The sequence below is a fragment of the Neovison vison genome, chromosome 11, assembly GCF_020171115.1.
Source record: "Neovison vison isolate M4711 chromosome 11, ASM_NN_V1, whole genome shotgun sequence".
In the NCBI taxonomy this organism is placed as follows: domain Eukaryota; kingdom Metazoa; phylum Chordata; class Mammalia; order Carnivora; family Mustelidae; genus Neogale; species Neogale vison.
In genome coordinates this window covers 172,064,419-172,085,006 of record NC_058101.1, presented here as the reverse complement: position 1 = coordinate 172,085,006, position 20,588 = coordinate 172,064,419, and the positions used below count along the sequence as shown (strand labels likewise).

The window sequence follows — 20,588 nt, the reverse complement described above, 5'->3', positions numbered from 1 at the left end:
CTTCTACTCTGTGCCTCCTGTTTGGCTGAATGGTGTTCCTGATTATATAAAAAGTATGGTCTCTTTTGGGGAAAGACTACTTTTTGTTGGTATATTTTAGTAGAACCTATGCACAAATATTCTTGCTCTGAGGTGTGGGGTAATGATAATCATTTGGAAAATAATGCATCTAAAAATAAAATACAGTTTTCTAATTGCAGAAACGTAACAAATTTAATTTTAAAAATTCTGCCAACCCACCGTTAATACCATACTCAATGGTGAAAAGTCAGAAGTTTTTTCTCTAAGACTAGGAACAAACAGAGATGTCAACTCTCACCACTTTTATTCAACTGGAAGTCTTAGCTGAAGCATTCAGTTAAGAAAAAGAAATAAAAGACATCCAGATTCGTAAGGAAGAAGTAGAACTGTCAGTGTTTGCAGATGACATGGTATTATATAGCGAAAGCCTAAAGAGTCCACTAAAAATTATTAGAACTGATAAATGAATTCAGTAAAGTGGCAAGGATGCAAAATTAATATACAAAAACCTGTTGGGTTTCTATACAGTAATAATCAACTAGCAAAAATAGAAATTAGGAAGATAGTCCCATTTTCAGTAACATCAGAAAAAGAATAAAATACTTAGGAATAAATTTAACCAAGGTGGTGAAAGACTTGTACTCTGAAAACTTTTAAGATGTTGAAGGAAATTGAAGATGACACAAATAAGTGGAAAGATAGACCACACTTACAGACTACAAGAATTAATGTTGTTAAAGTGTCCATACTAACCCCAAACAGTCTATAGATTCAGTGCAGCCCCTGTCAAAATACCAATAGTACTTTTCACAGAACTAGAACAAACAATCGTAAAATTTGTATGGAACCATAAAGGACCCTGAATGTCCAAAACGATTTTGAGAATGAAGCACAAAGTTGGAGGTATCACAATTCCAGACTTCAGAATACACTGCAGAGCTATAGTACTCAAAACAGTATGGTCCTGGCACAAAAATAGGCACGTAGATCAGTTGCACAGGAAAGATAGTCCCAAAATAAACCTACATGTATATGGTCAATAAATTTATGATGGAGGCAAAATATACACTGGGGAAAAGACCATCTCTTTAGTAAACAGTGTCGGGAAGACTGGACAGCAACATGCAAAAGAATGAAACCAGACCGCTTTCTTACACCATACACAAAAATAAACTCAAAATAGATAGAAGGCCAAAATGTATGACCTGGAACCAAAAAACTCCTAAAAGAAGACAAAAGAAGAAAAACCAAATAATTGATTAAAAATTGGGCCAAGCACCTGAATAGATATTTCTCCAAAAGAAGAGAGATGGCCAAGAGACACGTGAAAAGATGTTTAACATCACTCATCATCAGAGAAATGTAAAATAAAATCACAATGAGACATCCCCTCCCACAGACAGAATGGCTAATGACTATTATAAAAAAGACAAGAAATAACAGTGTTAGTGAGGATGTGAAGAAAAGGGAAACCTCATGCACTGTTGGTGGGAACATAAATTGGTGCAGCGACTATGGAAAACAGTAGGGAGGCACCTCCAAAATCTAAAAATAGAAGTACTATGTAATCCAGGAACCCTGCTCTGGAAGAAGAAAACAAAAACGTTAATTTGAGGGGCACCTGGGTGGCTCAGTGGGTTAAAGCCTCTGCCTTCAGCTTGGGTCATGTTTCCAGGGTCCTGGGATCGAACCCCGCATCGGCCTCTCTGCTCAGCGGGGAGCATGCTTCCTCCTCTCTCTCTTTGCCTGCCTCTCCGTCTACTTGTGATCTCTGTCAAATAAATAATATTAAAAAAAAAAACAAAAAACCAGAAAAACATTAATTTGAAAAGTATATGCACCCATGTGTTTATTGCAGTGTTATTTCTAATAGCCAAGATACGGAAGCAATCCAAGTACCCATCCACAAATGAATGGATTAATAAGATGTGGTATATATGTACAATGGAATAATACACAGCCATAAATAGGACGGAAAGCTTGCCATTTACCATGACGTGAATGGACCTAGAGTATATCATGCTAAGTGAAGTAAATCAGACAGAGGCAAATGCCATATGATTTCACTTATATGTAGAATCTAAAAAACAAAATCAGTGAACAGACAAACATAAAAATACTCAGAAATAGAGATAAGTGCAGAGAACATAAATGTAGAGAGCAAACTGGTGGTTGCTAGAGGGGTAGGAGGATGGGCTAAATAGGGGAAGGGGATTTGGAGGTCAAACTTCCAGTTATATCATGTTATGGGGTTGAAAATTACAGTATAGGGAATGTAGTCAATACTGTTGGAATGACTTTGTATGATGACAGGTGGTAACTATATTTATTGTGGTGAACATTTTATATCACTATGTTTTATACCTGAAACTTATACTTTAATTAAAAAAAGATATTGTACCACAGTTCTGCCCTCTCATCAAGGCAAAATTTTCATATTTTTCTTATTCCCAATTGATGTATATTTATTTTTAAATATAATTGTAATCTTGCAGTGATCATCTTAAATTTTGTTTTTCGTTGTGTTATGTTTTTTCATGTTTCATTTTTAATGGCTTACTGTATCATTCTGTCAAGTAGATATGTCATTATTGCCTAACCATTATCTTGTGGTTGGTTTGCTTTATAATGTATTTTTATGATATATTTTAAATGATGTCTTTGTTATGTTTTAATTTTGCAGGCAGAGACATTTGTTTGGGTTAACAATGCATCAGCGCATTCCCAGAGTGTTGCCAAAGCCAAATATGAGTTTTTATTTGGCAGATCTGAAGAGAAACCTCCAGATACTAGTAAGTGTTTCCTGACCCTCCTCCTGCAGGTAACAGATGTGAAGTGCTATTGAACTTTGTTATCTCAGAAGCTGAAAATTCTTCAGACCAAGAACTGATTTGAAAGTACCCAGAACAGGCTATAAGAATCACATCCAGTATTTCTTAGAAAGTTTGTTTTAAAGAATAATTAAAGTGAGCGGGTTTCAAAGAGGTAGGAAGGTAGGGATGAGGGTGGAGAAACTCACTCAGTAATGATAAAGGGGATATTAATGTGTCTGGGGAGTTAGCTAGGAAAGGGATCCTGCCTGTGCTTAGAAACCTGGGCTCTGGAGCTAGACTTCCTGCGTTTGAATTCTGGCCTTGTAGCTTATGAAGTTTGTGACCTTGAGTAGACTAACCTCTCTGTGCCTCAGTGCTGTCATCTGTAAAATGAGATTCTATAGGTTATAGATAAAATAGTTACATATGTCTCAGAATTCTCTTAAGGTTTTAAGTAAATTGACCTATATAAAGATCTAAGAGCCACATGTGGCATGTAAAAAGTGCTATGAAAGTGTTTGCTGATGTTATTATTTACTGTAATCATCATCGTCATCACCATGTCCCTGACCTTTGAAGTACAGTCTTGACTTTCCTCAATTCTGTCACTGTCTGACATTGATTTTTGTTTTGGGTAGACAAGGAATCTGACCTAATAATAGTTGTTGTCCAGTTGAAAAAGAAATCAAATAATAACTGCATTTTGGACTTCTGTGTTGGATAGGATTATGTGATGGACCTCATAATATTGGGGGATAGCAAGAATGTAGTGCATTTGCATTCATTTAAGAATTTCTTTTACCTTAATAATGAATACTTAGATTTCATTAGCTGCGAACTCTTAAGGAAGTAGAAACCAGCTTGATTATTTAAAAAAAAAATCATTCTGCTTTTATTGCCCCAATTTGCTGTTTATCATTCAGCATAAATATCTAACTATTCTGGGCTTGAGGTTTGGGGCACTTAATCATCTGTTCACTATTTCTCAGGCAGGGAATACTGATTCATCCAAGACTATTTAAAGCTCCTTCTTAAAACACACACACACACACACACACACACAATTCCTTCTTGACATAGCTTTACCTTTGCATGTCACATTGTGATTTTGTGCTGTTATTTTTGACTTTGATAAAAAATGATTTTTGCTTCACTAATTTGATATTAGAGATAATATCAAATTCTGCATAGTTCTCTGACTTGGTGGATGAGTTTGGCTCTTCTTATGTGTAGGTTTTGAGTATACCTGTATACCTGGGGCAAATCAGAATGACATTTTTTTTTTTTAAAGATTTTATTTATTTATTTGACAGAGAGAGATCACAAGCAGACGGAGAGGCAGGCAGAGAGGGAGATAGAGGGAAGCAGGCTCAGGGAGCCCGATGTGGGACTCAATCCCAGGACCCCGAGATCATGACCTGAGCCGAAGGCAGCGGCTTAACCCACTGAGCCACCCAGGCGCTCATCAGAATGACATTTTAATGACATTTTAAACCTGTTTTTATTTGCCTCGGTAAAGATGGTTAGTATTATTTTTTTCTAGTGGTGATATATTCTGCAGGTATGAAAGTATACATGCATTTATTCAATAAATATGTTTAAAGAACACTTAGTAGTGTAGTCACCTGTACTGGGCACTGTGAGGAAGCAAAGAAGTACAGATAGAGTTCTTCCTTTTAGGAACCTATTCTTTGGTCAGGGAGAAACAGATGTGTAAGTGACCAGGGGGAGAGAATAATCATTTCTAGCTCTGACTTCATGGAGAGGTAGAAGTTGAACTTTTTGGTAAAGAAACAACTAGTGTTCTGATTAGGAGGATTTGGGGGGAGGGCATTTCAGATTGGAGGAAATGGTAGGAGCAAGGGTATGGTGGCAGAAAATAAAAATTGCTTGAAGGACAGGAAGGAGACTAGCCTGATTGGCTAACAAAGTATATGAGGAGAGATAAGTTTAGCAAGATAATCATTTTAAAAGGGGCAAAATCATGGAGGGCCTTCTAAGGCAAGGTAAAGAGTTTGCACAGTATCCAGGTGTGTAGAAGGAAGTGGAAAATCAAGATGGATTGATCTTGAATTTGGAATAGAGCAGCAGAAGCTGTTGCTTACTATAGGAGGGTTGTAAGATACCTTTTTCATTTCTTTTTCTTTTCATATCTTTACAAAAAATTTTGGCTTTTTTTTTTTTCATTTCAAAACACTGTTGAAATTTCTTTACATAGACTAGTCATCTGTCATCACAACACTGCCCGGATTCAGAATACTGCAAGGTAAAGTAGTAGAGAATAGGACAGTGTTTTATTTGAATTGATAGACATACTTCTTCCCACAAAGGTTTTTTTTTTCTTTAAAAAAAAAAAAAAGTGATTAAATAAGTGACTTAAACTAGGTGCTCCAGAAATATACTGCTGGAGAAATGGATGTATTCCCAGTAATACTCACGTGCCATCACCTGAGGGGTGATACCCTAGTAATGACATATTCAGACCAGGTAAAGTCCCTTGGTTCGTGATCCCCAGTTAGGCCCAAGGAAAGTGTCGCTGCTACAGCGAGAGAAGACTTAGACTTTGCCACTGAGCAGGGACTTAACAGGAGTTGTAGGTGGGAGGTTCTAGGGAAAACAAGTCAAGATTATTTGCAAACTATAGCTTATTGCAGGGATTTTTGAATCAGTGACAAGGCTTAGGGTGTTGGATGGGGTACAGGAGAACATGTGAATTGTGGGACGATGGCTTGGAATTAAGATCTAGATTCTCATTATTTGTTCATCAGCGTAGTGAAAGGAAAGCGATGACTGTACTTCACTGGGTTTCTTTGTTCGCCTGCTTTCTGGGAGCTGCAGCATTCAGGAACTTCTCAAGGGCGAGAGCAGTAGTTGGTGATTGTTGAGAGGCTCTTGGCTATGTGTGACATCACTTGTGCTGTGACTTAATGAGGCTGTGAGTCACCAGAGGTAGGCTCTCCTCTTCCATTCCAGTCAGCTTTTGGAATACAAATGGAGTTGCATTGAACTTCAGAGAGATGGAAAGAGGTATCATAGGAGACTCACCTGGAGCTAACCATAAGGCCTGTATTAATTAATTAGTGTTTGGCTGATGATCAGACTTCCACTTACCACACTTTTCCTCTTTAGGTTGCCTCACATAGATGACCAGCATGGCTTTTCTAAACTAGTCAGATAAAGTATACTTTAGCAGAAGGGTGGCTTCATTTTAGGAAAGTGTGTTTTTTGAAGTGTTTGTAAGGCAGTATCAGATAACCACTGTCGGTTGGTCTCTTTTATCAAAATCAGGAAGGAAGAAATAATTGAGAAAGGCTTTGAAGAAGAGTAAAACTCTGGTTCTCAACTTACAGGGAGAACACAAGTGAGTTATGGAAGTGTGTGAGGAAGTAAAAGGGCCTGTGGGATGCTAAGAAAGAGAATCAACTTCTTATATTAACTCTTAGAAGTTGACAGAATCTTACTCCTGTATTCTTTATTGATCCATTTATTCAGGAACAGCAGAGGAATTGCAATTTGGGACATGCAAAGTATGGCAAAAGGTAGGAGTCCAAAGATAAAAGGAAAGGAACCGTACTTTTATAGAAAGAAAGGAAGATGGGAGGAGCTGCTTTGAACGGAAGTTCATTGGAAGAAAGAGTTTAGGTTGGTGGACAGTTTCTCATTGGTTGAGTCTTGGTATTATTGGTTGAGTTTATTGCTGGCCAGTGAGAAATTCTTCCTTTCTCCTGCGGAACTCATAAAGTAGGCTTCTTCCTGTTGGGAAAGCACAATACCTCCCTTCCTGTTGGCATCTGCAGTTGACAGTAGTAGGGCATGAGAGCTCCCCTTCTGGCCTCCCCACTCTATTTTAAATGAGGTATCCTTTAGTTTTCAGTTTCACAGACTAGCGAAAACCCACAAATTATTGTCAAAGTAAATGGAAAACCACTGAGGGATCGTTTCATAGCTCAGGACACAGAAAACTCTCATATTAATAACTAAACCAGTAATCCATAACATTAATCAACTCACATTAAAATGGTATAAATTGTAAAAAGGAAGGAACTTGCATGGAAGGAGGGGAAGTCCATAGTCACAAAAACAGGGAATCAAGATTCAAAGTACCAGAGATGGAATATTGTGAAACTGTAAAATTGGTTGTTTAAAAGATACGCCTGGGTGGCTCAGTTGGTTGGACGACTGCCTTCGGCTCAGGTCATGATCCTGGAGTCCCGGGATCGAGTCCCGCATCGGGCCCCCAGCTCCACGGGGAGCCTGCTTCTCTCTCTGACCTTCTCCTCATTCATGCTCTCTCTCACTGTCAGTCTCTCAAATAAATAAATAAAATCTTAAAAAAAAAAAAAAAGATAAAAGAAGGAAGAGACACCATTATGATGAAAGAGGAAAATGTGAAATTAGGCATACATATTTGAACAAGAACCAAATATAAGTTATAGAAAATAAAAAAATACAGATTATCATCAATGTCTCTTAATTTTTCCCTTCTGTTTTAAAATATTACCTTCCATTCTCTCTAATAGAAGTTTCACTTTGATAATTCTATTTTATAATTTCAAAAGCTCTTTCCCAATCTCTGATCACTCAGTTTTCATTTTATCTGTTCTTTTATATATGCATTATTATTTCTAATCTCTCTAAAGAATTTATTAGAATTGTTTTTCTAAGATTACCTTCTGTTTCTGTAATTTCTACTTCATCCAGGGTCAGTTCTATTTTATTCAATCTTGGAGCTTCTCTTGGAAGCCACAATTTCCTTAAATGTGTGTTGGAGTTGTTTTTTCCCCCCATTCATACGCATGAGTAAAAGACTGAGTTCCCAAATATGACAGCTAGAACTTCTTTGTGTGTGTGGAACACATCCCCAACAGGCCTCTTCCTTGTGTATAGAGAAGGGCTGAGAAGAATCTTGGTGCATTGAGATTTGTGGACTGGTACAGGGGTAGGTGGGTGTGCTGCCTGTTATATTCAGGCTAAGTCTTTGATGCCAGCAAACCTCTAAGTAGGGAGGGTGGTGGGAGAGGGACCAACATAGGAAGCTGTTCTGTAGTTAATTCTTCAGTTAATCACAGTGACATCTATTCTGCTTCCCATTCTCATTCTGCTTATCCATACCTATATGGACATCTGTCAACCCTGGGCTTTTAGCTTCTCTGAGGCATTACCATTAGGATATCTGAAGCCTTCTGGATTGGGTCTTGGTTGTGATTTCTGCTTTATTTTGTGGTTATAACCCCATCCATCCCTTTCAGTCTGATAAACTCATTAAAATTTCTGGCTTAGTAATATTCCTCTTTTTCTCAGCATCGTTAACATTATTTTCTTTTGAAATTTGCTTTTATTTTAATAGGATTTAGAAAAGGAGGGACACCTGGGTAGCTCAGTGGGTTAAAGCCTCTGCCTTCAGCTCAGGTCATGATCTCAGGATCCTGGGATCGAGCCCCACATCAGGCTCTCTGCTCAGTGGGGAGCCTGCTTCCCCCTCTCTCTCTCTGCCTGCTTCTCTACCTGCTTGTGATCCCTGTCAAATAAATAGATAAAATCTTAAAAAAAAAAAAAAAAGGAGAAGAGGCAAACTTGTGTCCTTGTCTGTCATGGTAGAGTCTTTTTGGGTAGAGAAGCCCCAAGAATTCTTTTTTTCTCCAGCTTTATGACATTTAATTGTCAGATTAACACTGTGTAACTTTAATATTTACAGTGTGATGACTTGATATATGTATATATTGTGAAGTGATTACCACATTTAGTTAGCATATCTATATCTCACAGTTACTATTTCTTTCTCTCTCTTTTTTTGTTTGTTTGTTTGTTTGGTGGTGGTGATTGCATTTAAGATCTACTCTTTAAGCATATTTCAAGTATGCAATACAGTATTGTTAACTGTGGTCACCGTATTATACTTTAAATCTCCACAATTTACTTGATTTTTTAGCTGGAAGTTTTACCCTTTGACCAACATCTCCCCATTTCCCACCCCTTAGTCCTGTCTACTCTGTTTCTAGGAGGTGACTTTTTTAGATTCTCCATAAAAGTGAGATCATGTGGTACTTGTTTCTGTCTCACTTAGCATAATGCCATTAAGGTCCATCCATGTTGTTGCAAATGACAGATCTCCTTCCTGTCATTATATATACCACATTATACCACATTTTCTTTATCCATTTATTTGTTGATGAACACTTCAGTTCTTTCCATGTTTTGGCTACTGTAAATACTGCAGTGAGCATGGAGATGCAGATATCACTTTGAGATATTTATTTCATTTCCTTTGGATATATATCCAGAAATGGTACTGCTTTTTAATAGCTTTATTGAGATATATATATATAATACCACATAAGTAACCTGCTTAACGTGTGAAGTTAAGTGGTTTTTTGTTTGTTCCAGAGTTGTGCATATATCACACCAATTAATTTAGAATATTTTCATCATCCTAATAAGAAAAGACTACATGAACTAGCAGTCACTCTGTATCCCCTCCCCACTGCAGTAGGCAACCAATAAGTTATTTTTTGTCTCTATAGATTAGCTTATTCTAATCGCTTCATATAACTGAAATCATACAATATGTGGTCTTTTGTGATTAGTTTTTTTCACTTACTGTGTTGTTTTCATCCATGCTATAGCATGTATCACTACTTTGTTCCATAATAAGAAATTGAAGAATAATATTTTATTGTATGATAAGACTACATTTTATTTATCTGTTCATCATTTGATACATACTTGGGTTGCTTGAACTTTTTGGCCAGTAGGAATAACGGTTTTATAAACATGTGGGTATAGGTTTTTATGTGGATGTATGCTTTCATTTCTCTTGGGTATGTACCTAGAAATAGAATTGTTGGATAATGTGGTGATTCTGTGTTAAACCTTTTGAGGAACTTCTAAATTTTTTTCCACGACGGTTGTATTATTTTATATTCCCATCAGCTATGTATAAGAGTTCTCATTTCTTTACATTCTTGTCAACACTTATCATTTATCCTTTTTTATTATAACCATTCTTAGAGGATGTAAAGTAGAATCTCATTGTGTTTTGTCTTGCATTTCGTTAATGATTAATGATGTTGATCATCTTTTCATATGCTTATTGACATAATTATTTATATCTTCCTTGGGGAAATGTCTATTCAGATCCTTTGCCTAGTTTTTAGTTGGTTTGTCTTTTTATGTTTGAGTTTTAAGGGTTCTATGTGTATTTTATATACAGGTACATTTTATGGGTTGGTGTAGAAAACCACAGATATACAAAGTAACAAATGACAAATCCACTAATTCTAGGGTCTTCTGTTCTGTTATTTTCTTGTCTTCATCACAGATACAAGTTGCTTTATAATTTTATGCCAAGTCCTTTGGTAAATCCTCTGTCTTTGGCACATTTTATTTAGTTTACTCTTTCCTTTCCAACCCATGATGGGAAGCAGAAAAGTGATTTTACACTATGATACACAAGTATATGTTAGATTAGCTTGCCAATACTTGGCCCTTATTAAATTGGCCAGATATCCAGATGTCCTCTGTTTTTTTCAGCTATTTTGCAGACCCTGCTTGGTAGGCAGTAGTTTTTAGTAATCTGTTTTGGCTAGGTGAAGTGGGCCAGGAAGGGACTGTGAACTTTCTCTTTGGCTGGGGTTTTGGGTGATGATAATCTAGCACTTCCATCTTCTCCCTGCTTGGTCCACACATGTGCTCATAGCACTGATGGCCTCAGCTGTCGCCTCAGAACTGCCTGGCATCTCTTAGACTGAGATAGCTAAGGAGTATTGCAAAAAATCAATGAGCAGCGTGTGCTGAAAAGCTTATTCCTACCTTCTACTCAGTACAGTATTTTAGTTTTGCCTGGGAGATCCACTTTTTTTGAACCAGTGTTCATTGTATTTTTTTAAAGCACCTGTTGAAAAGCTGAATAGGATTTGACTCTTTCTGAGAGTATGATATGATCAACTTTCAAACAGTACATCTCAACTGGAAAAGAGAGGCTTGTTTGTTTTTTTAACTGTAGTTGGCACGTAATGTTACATTACTTTCAGTTGTACAACACAGTCATTTAGGAAAGCGCTTTTACCTTGCTAAACATAAAGCACCAAATGTCGTCGAGGTCAGACTTTTTTCATGCACTTAGGAGCCATTAAGGATTCATTTTTAGCGATTCGTTTTTAAGGATATTCCTCTCTGTGTGTATTATATTAAAGAAAGAGTCTTTTCTGGACTTAAGGAACTCGTTGAGTGCTGTTAGGATGTTTTAGAGTAAATTTAGATCCTTGAGATGGATCCAAGTATGCCTTTAGCAGCATCTCCCTGCATCTTCTTTAAATCAACTGTCCAATCTTAAGTTTCCTTTTATTTTTATTTTATTATTTTATTTTTAAAAAGATTTTATTTATTTATTTGACAGAGATCACAAGTAGGCAGAGAGGCAGGCAGAGAGAGAGAGGGTGGGGGAAGCAGGCTCCCTGCTGAGCAGAGAGCCCGATGCGATGCGGGGCTCCATCCCTGGGATCATGACCTGAGCGGAAGGCAGAGAATTTAACCCACTAAGCCACCCAAGCGCCCCTCCTTTTATTTTTAGATAGGAGTTGTCTTTTCCCTTTTATTTTGTAAAGCAGAGGTTATATACTGCCATCTTTCACTCATGTTTATTTAGGTTAGCCAATGTTTTATTTAAAACTTGAGCTAACTTTTAAAATTTGAGAGATTTCCTATAACAACCCAGATTTCAGCCTTTTGTTAATAATCCGAGAGTGCAACACGAGTGGGCCCTGATGCCAAACAGCAGCTGGCCCCTCTGGAGCTCCAGTCAGCAGCCCTCTTACTTTGCCTGCTGTCCGTTTGTTATCTCCTGAAGCTTGTAGGCATTTGGGCTTATGGTCTCTGCTTTAAGAGAGCATAAAGACTTACTTACTACACTTACTGTGAGACTTGACAGGTTCAGTCATGTATTGTGATAATGATTCATTATATGGTAGTTTGCAAGCATGATTAGCATCAGCAGTGGTAAACCATGAAACTCATGCATAGGACTTTTCCAAGGACTTGAGAGACGTAGTGGTTTTTTCTTCTTCTCTTAAAGAGAGCACCTCAGGTTGTGTAAGTTTCAGGAGGCACAAAACTGGATCTGGGCCTGCCGGCATGAAAATCACCTGTGGACCTTCCAAAGAGAACAAAGATTCCTGGGCCCCACCTTCTCCTGTCCTCTGCAGTCGAACGCGTGGGCAAGGCACTCAGGCATCTCTAAATTTTTAAACAGCTCCCCAGGTGATGATTATGATACACAGGCTTAAGAACTATGGCATTATAAATACTAATTCAGGAGCCTGAATGGCTCAGTTAAGTGTCTGCTTTAGGCTCTTGTCCATGATACCAGGATCTTCCCTGCTCATCAGGGAGCCTGCTTCTCCCTCTGCCTCCCCCCTGGCTTTGCTCTCTCTCTCATTCACTCTCTCTCTCTCTCTCAAATAAATAAATAAAATATTAAAACACACACACACACACACACACACACAAATTCGAAGGGATACGTGCACCATGTTTATAGCAGCATTATGTGTAATAGCCAAATTATAAAACAGCCCGAGTGTCCATTGACTGATGAATGGATAAAGAAGTGGTATCTTTATACAGTGGAATATGATTCAGCCATTAAAAAAAATGAATTCCTGCCATTTACAATGATGTGGATGGAGCTAGAGAGTTATGGTCAGCCGAATAAGTAAGAGAAAGACAAATACCATTCATATGTGAAATTTGAGAAATAAAACAGATGAGCAAAGGGGGAAACCGGTGGGGGGGCAAGCTAAGAAACAGTCTCAACTATAAAGAACAAACTGATAGTTACAAGAGGGGAGGTAGATGGGATTGTGGGTTAAATAGGTGATGGGGATTCAGGAGGGCACCTGTGATGGGCACCCGGTGATGAGGGAAGTGTTGAATCATGATATTGTACACCTGACACTAATCTTACACTGTATGTTAACTAACTGGAATTTAAATAAAAACTTAAAAGAATTGCTGTATTTGAAAAGGTAATTACTTGAGCTATATATAAACCTAAAGCTATAGGGCTTAGGAATCACTGCCAGTTTGAAGATCATCAGATAAATGAGAGGACAGCTCTGAAATTAAAAAGTAATGTCAATAGGAAACATGACTAGATTATTAAAAAATAGTGTGCATTAGTTTTCAAAGAATTTATGAAGTTTTCTCATGTCCGTGATAGTTGTTCATTCATGTGGAATTTCATCAGCAATTCCTGTTTTGCTAGTATTTATGGAAATATTTGCTTTGGGAAATGTATGGGTGGAATGAGGTAGAGATTCTGGAGTTACTATAATGTAAGACAGGAGTACGAGGGAAAATTACATTGCGGCCTGATACAACTGCCTCTGTTCTTGCTGCTTGAGGAGGTTAAATGGTTATGTTAAGGAAGTGGTTTTGGAAACATGTGGGGATGATTTTAACTGTCTCAGTGACTGGGTTGAGGGTTGGCTCATGAAATTTAATGGGGAACACCAGGGATGGTAGGCATCTTATAATCGAATGTGGGATAGTACTGCAGGAGGAAGAATTGTTCCACCTGCTGCCTGACTGTGAATGTCCTACTGGACGTTCATGTTGGGGAAAAACACGTTTCTAATGATCTGTACTTAGCACATGTTCTTTTTTTTAAAACATTTTATTTATTTGTTTTTAAACAAATAAATTTTAAAGATTTTATTTATTTAACAGAGAGAGTGAGTGAACATAAGTAGGCAGAGCAGCAGGCAGATGGAGAGGGAGTAGCGGGCTCCCCAGTATGAGGCTCGATCCCAGGCCCCCAGGATCATGACCTGAGCTGAAGGCAGATGCTTAACCCACTGAGCCACCCAGACACCCCTGGACTTGCGACATAAAAACAAAATGTTTTTTGCATTATTTTAAATATCACTGAATTTTCTAGCACTGTTACTATCATGTGAACCAAGGAAAGATTTTACTTAGTTTGGAAGTTTACTAAAACTTACTGTTTCAAAATACCATGTCTCACAGGTGGTGTTCATGGCTGTTGAGTCATCAGTTCCACACACCTGTTATCTGTGCTTGAGCCTTCCCATGCGGGTGACTCTGTGTTTAGAAGCAAGCAAGCATTTGCCTAACCTATGCATTTACATAATGAAAGTCATGAATGTACCACATTCCATAAATTATTGATTAGTTTGAATTTTATATTTAGGCAGGTTTTGCTATTTTTGAATGTCATTTCATAATAATAAAGGAGGCGTTGTAAAATATTTGTTATAAAGTTAAAGGCATTTTTGATCTTATGAAGTTGAGAATTGCTTTTTTAAATTTTTCTAAAGATTTTATTTATTTGAGAAAGAACATCAGGCAAGTATGGGGAGGGGCAGGGGGAGATGAAGAAGAAGATGGAGAGGGAGAGAATCTAAAGCAGACTCTGCACTGAGTTCAGAGCTGCCTGCAGGGCTTGATCTCATGACCCTGAGACTGTGACCTGAGCCAAAATCAGGAGTCGTATCCTTCACTGACTGAGCCACCCAGTCTCTCTGAGAATTGCTGTTTTAAAGCAATGGTTCTTAAGTGCCATCAGATTGCCCAGTGGAAGTTTTGAAAATGATCATTGTGAATCTCCCCTAGAAATACTGATTTGATAGTTCTCTACAAATTCTAGGAACCCTGCAAATCTTTCCCACTTCATGACATACTTAGATGATATTCTTTGTGTTATACACTTAGGATGAATGAAGGGAGCTGCTTCAGGCTTCATGTGACAGTTTCTGGGGATTCTGTGGCCCCTGTTTTGTCCAGCCCTGCCCTGCCTTGTTAGCAGAGATATATTGACAACCTTGGATGCTTGGAATGCTTGTTAAAAACTCAAGTACTGGGGCTCCTGGGTGGCTTAGTCGTTAAAGCGTCTGTCTTTTGCTGAGGTCATGATCCTAGGGTCCTGGGATCGAGCCCCGCTTCGGGTTCCCTGCTCAGAGGGAAGCCTGCTTCTCCCTCTCCCATTTCCCTACTTGTGTTCCCTCTCTCGCTGTATCCCTCTCTGTCAAATAAATAAAATCATAAAAAATAAAACCTCAAATACTTCCTTTCACAGTGCATACATATATCAACTATCACCTTGTACGCTTTAAAATCTTATGATTTTACTATCTGTTATATCTCAGTAAAGCTGAAAAAAACAGTTTGGATTCTTGAACTTCCCCCCCAGTAATTCTGATTTTGGTGCGTGACCTGAACACCTAGTACTGTAATGAATGCCCTGGGTGACTGACACTCTGGTGTTATCAGATTGCACTGTGAGTCGTCCTGCTCTTGAGGGGTGAGTGCAGTAACGATAGGGCGTCTGATGAGAGGGGAAGGGAGGGTTACACTCCTTCCTAAGGGTGTAGGAGGTCATGGTAAGAGATTTCTGAGATAGAGTATAGATACAAAACTCCTGCCGGGTTGGGTTTTTCCTATCACTGAGAGCAGTTGCCTTTTTGGAAATGGTAGAGCCAACAGTGCTGAGAAACAAAAGCCCAGGAAGAGCTCAACTTACTTTTTGTAGCTGAATTTCAGCTGTGAGGGATTGTGTCCTAAGAGGCTGAGCAGATTTACAGATAAAGTACAGTTCCACTCTAGGTAATCTTGGAAAAACAGAAAGAAAGGGCAAGTGCTCAAAAATTCTGAGAGGCGAGGGGTGCCTGGGTGGCTCAGTGGGTTAAAGCCTCTGCCTTCGGCTTGGGTCATGATCTCAGGGTCCTGGGATCGAGCCCCACATTGGGCTCTCTGCTCAGCAGGGAGCCTGCTTCCCTTCCTCTCTCTCTCTGCCTGCCTCTCTGCTTACTTGTGATCTCTCTCTGTCAAAAAAAAATAAAAAATTCTGAGAGGTGAAAACTCTATTTTTTAGAAAGAATAAAGAAAATTGTAGAGATTTGTGAGTTTCAGGATACAGTTAAGCTGAAGTTTAGAGGATTGTTAAAAAAATCCTGGGAGAGTAGAGTCCTACCTGGGTTGGGGCTGGTGGCTCTTGGATGGAGAATGGGACCCTGACTGACGGAGAGGCTGAGGGAGAAGAGCTTCTGGGTGGAAAGTAGCCAGCAGGGTGGGGAGACAGGGTGGAAGGACTTTGACAGGTTAGTGGAACTGAAAGTCATGTGGAGTGACTGGAAACCCACATGCTATTAACATTATTAACTTCCCTACATGGGTGTTATTGGAACACAGGGAAATGCTGATGCACTGGAAATAGGCCTGGGCGAAGAATCAGGAAGCTTGGATTTTCATTTGTGTTAGGTACCAGATGCCAGAAACTTCCTTCAAGGCAAGTAAAGGCACTTCTGGGTTTTTACTTCTTCAACATATAATAAGTATCTGTAGTTGCTAGGCTGGAGATACAGAAATAAAGCATAGAGTCTGACTGAAGTCCCGTGGGGGACAGACGAATAATATTCTAACACAGTGTGCTACTTGCTATAGTGGAAGGAAGAACAGAGGGGTTTGGGAGGCGATTGGAAGCACACTTAAGATCGACTGGAGGGAAGGCTTCTCGGGAGGTGATTATCCAAGCAGGGTTTTTGAGGGTCAGGTGGAGTGTGTGCTCAGAAGAAAGACGTTTCCAACAGGAAGGAGCAAATGCAAAGATGTGTAACTGAACACTGTGGACTGTTCAGAGCAGCTGGCATCAGCACAGCAGGAATGAGGGAGAAGGCCTGTGGAAGGCAAGGGCCAGGTTGTGAACTGTTTCACATACCATGCTAAGGAGTATATATAGAATGGATTTTTTAAAATAATGGACTAATTTTTCACATTTGGGATTTACAGGAAGTAGCCTAGAGATTGGATTGCAGTTATGGAAAGGTGAGATTGTTGGCTGTGTACCATGTTAGGAAGGTGCATGCTCATGCGCGCGCGCATACACACACACACACACACGTGACATAGACAAAAGTTTACTCTTCTCTCTCATGGAAGGAATCTACACTGATGATTTAGAGCTCAGATGTTGATGCTGCAGTCAGATGATCCTGACTCCTTTGGACTCTCTGGTCTGGTAGCCTTTGAACATTTCTCACCATCTGATGTGGTTGCTTGAGCTCGGCCATATTCCTTGAGAGATGGAAGGTGCAGGAGGAGCACTGGAATGGTAGAGGGGCATGTGCTATATGTAATTCAGAGATATTTGGGGGACAGGACCACAAAACATTTTCAGGTAGAGCTCATCGTTTATAACGTGGTGTTGTAGCTACAGGGGAAGTAAAAAATGTAATCTTCATTCCAAGTGGCCATGTGCCCAGCTAAAAATTGGGAGTTCTGTTAGTAAGGGAGAAGGATGAATGGGCCAGGGGGTTAAGCCACCAGTGCCTCTGCTGCAGAGTCACGTGGGAATGCAAGGGATTTGTGAGGAGGAAGGGGCTAAGGCAGTGGGGACTGAAGAGAAGAAGTTTCCTGCAGAGGGAGGGTCTCCTGCTGAGTGGATGTGGAAAGGAAGAGAAGGGAGGCCTGAGTGGCATCTGTTTGGGTGGCTGCGGAGATGGTTGTGCCTTTCAACAACGCAGGTTCGAAGGAGAAGGTGTGGGGGGCAAGTAAAGAATGGTGACATTTGGATGTGTTGAGTTTGAGATGCCTATGGCACACTCAGATGGAGAGATCTGGTGGGCAGGTGGGCATACAGGTCTGGGCCAGAGAGAAGAGGTTTTGGAAGTGCATAGGATTGCCTGGGAAGCATGTACAAAATGAAAAGATGGCACTTTGAAGAGAAAAAAAATCAAAGGCCAGGGTGAGAGAGTGGTGTTTAAAGGAAATTCAGAACGGAAAGGTATTTGGCAAATGACAGAAAGGATTTTAATAAGGGAGTAATTCATGCCATAGATGAATCTAGTAAGATCAAGACTGAAGTGTCTAGAAATGAGGAGTTGACTGTGTGTGTGTCTAGACAACTCTGTGTATCACATAGTATATATATGTGTGTGTAAAGTTGTTTAGATTAAACCTCATGATCCTGTGACTTGTTAAAATCACTCAGGGTAGTTGGTTGCTATTTTCCTGAAAAGACCTCTAGAAGTGGTCTTGCATATTCCATGCCCCTAAACCCTTGGCAGCCCTCATTGGGCTTTTGTTACTGAGACAGGATAGAGACTGAATCTCTCAAGCTAAAATTATGGATATAGTTACTGCGAAGTGAGAGTATTTTTATGGGTATGGTGGGGTAGATGTTTAATAACAAGGACCAGTATGCCCTAATCATCATGAAATGGTTTTAAAATATATGATAAAACGTTATTCTACCTGCCACTGCCCACCACCTTCTTGAGCTTTATAGTGTCAGGCTGAGTGAGGATTAAGGACTAGTCAGAACTGCAGCAAGCTTGGCTAGGTGGTACTGGACATAGTGAGTCTTCGTTCCTTTTAGGATAATCCTATACCTAGAGGTTTGATTAATTCATAGGCACAAAATAATTTTGAAAACTGGAACCATCTTTTATGATATAATTTTAACCTAATTGCATATATCTAGTGTTCTATTTCTAGGTTTTCCTCCAGTGAGGAAAACCTAGGAAACCTTTCTCCCCAAAAGCTTGGAAAGAAATTTTTTTGAAAATAGGATTTTATCCCTGAGTTTAACTGGGCACGCAGTTCTGTTAATAGTGAGACAACACTGCCCTCTGGTGGACAAAATGTGTAACACTTTCAGCAGAGGGTCATAAGTGCTGTTTTGCTTTTTCTGCAGGCAGATTTCTTGCAGATTGATTTTGAAGGTCATGTTCTTTCTGCCTAATCTAATGTGGAGGTTTATAAAAATTCCAGTGGTGTACAAATACACATTAAATTTTTTGTGTCTTAATCTCATTTTGATGTTATGAAGTTAAAGGTTTTGGAATTTTTATGGCAAAAAACAAACTTCAGTTTTTGAAATAGAAATGTTAATCAGCTACACCCTCAGATGGACATTTTGGTAGGCTGTTGATAATAATATTGCTTGAATATAAGATGCATTTAAATAATGTATGAAACCCAGTCTGGAATGCTGTTTTTCCCCCCTTGTATATAAATTTTGCAAAAACTTCCAAAGAAGTCAATATTATTGGATATGTAATAATTGAAAGACTAGCGGCGCCTGGGTGGGTTAAGCCGCTGCCTTCGGCTCGGGTCATGATCTCAGGGTCCTGGGATCCAGCCCCGCATCGGACTCTCTGCTCAGCAGGGAGCCTGCTTCCTCCTCTCTCTCTGCCTGCCTCTCTGCCTACTAGTGATCTCTCTCTGTCAAATAAATAAATAAAATCTTAAAAAAAAATAATTGAAAGACTAATGTGGAACGTCCTTAACTGTTCCTTAATGGATGGGTTTTTGGTTGCTGCTCTTGTTTTGCTCTGTATTAAATTATGATATAGGCTGATATAACATGAGTAGGATATTTTTCTTAATTTTGGGGGGTTCCATCCTGAGTGAACATTTTTACACACTTATTATGTAACAGATACTCTACTAGAAAATTTGTGTATTAGTTTAAACCTCAGACGACTCCTCTGATATTAATGTGCCTCTCCTGCACTCCCAGTTTATTTCATAGATGAGATTCACTGAGGTTTAAATAATTTAACCTTAGGTTCCACAACAAGGAAGGATGGGACTGGTATGCCAACCTGAGTTCAAAGCCTGAGTCTTCCCACAATACCCTACACTTTTATGGAGAACAGAGTCAGGTGCCACCATACCCCTGAATGCCAGTCTGTATGAAAGTGGGCTGTAGGGGCCCTGTGGCTCAGTGGATTAAAGCCTCTGCCTTCAGCTCAGGTCATGGTCCCAGGGTCCTAGGATGGTGCCCCACATCGGGCTCTCTGCTCAGGGGCTCAGTGGATTAAAGCCTCTGCCTTTAGCTCAGGTCATGGTCCCAGGGTCCTGGGATAGAGCCCCAAATGGGCTCTCTGCTCAGCAGGGAGCCTGCTTCCTCCTCTCTCTCTTCCTGTCTCTGCCTACTTGTGATCTTTGTCAAATAAATAAAATCTTTAAAAAAAAAAAAAGAAAGTGGACTGTAATTCTGACTTTGTCATCAATGGGTGGTATGATACTGGATAAACTATTTAACTTTTTTTTTTTTCTTTTTAATCTGGAAACCAAAATCTTTATGTCTCCCTGAGGTTTTGGGGAATAGGAGATTGTGGTTATGAGTCCATGCCCCATCCCAGTCAGCCAAAGGCATCCCCTCTTTTATCTGTCTCACCTGTTGGGCTACTTTGTGAAATATAATTTGAAGGCATAATTTTTCCTCTTAAAATATTTTTATGTTGTTGGTCTGTAGGATTTCTTTCTTAGGTCTCATAGAGCTCATTATTTTTTGAAAGGTGTTGATGCAGTGCAATACCTCCTTGTATTTTCCTTTGGGAGGGAAAGAAGATATGGCCTAAGGCATCACATTATTTAATGCATGTTCCTTTCTGTTGGCAGCATTAGGGTGCTGATGACAGGGCCATTAAATTAGGAAGAAAGCAAATTCTTACTGGGGCAGTCTTCTGTGTCTCAGGATACTGAAATGTCTAAATTCTTTATCCACTATGATTGGAGCATCTGGCCTGCCCCTTTTTCCTTGCAGTGTAACTTCAGCAACCCAACCCAACCTTTCTCATCCAGAGGGAAATTATAATGCCAGGAATGTGATAGAAGTAAAAAATACATAAAAACACTGTTCTGTTTGCTTTCAACACTATAGAATTAGAGATTTCTTGGCAAGGTACAGAATAGCAGTGAGTAAAACTAAGCACCTTTTCATCCATGGCT

The 20,588-nt window shown here is 39.3% G+C and overlaps 1 protein-coding gene across 2 annotated transcripts in view; it reads left to right on the top strand.

The window, feature by feature from the left end:
* The window catches only part of PSD3 (pleckstrin and Sec7 domain containing 3), a 688,004-nt gene that overhangs the window by 154,055 nt on the left and 513,361 nt on the right, over positions 1 to 20,588 (top strand). For both annotated transcript variants that reach the window (XM_044225254.1, XM_044225255.1), the window contains exon 2: positions 2,705 to 2,813. In XM_044225254.1, coding sequence (XP_044081189.1) covers positions 2,705 to 2,813 — 109 coding nt within the window. The remainder of the gene's footprint in view (positions 1 to 2,704; positions 2,814 to 20,588) is intronic.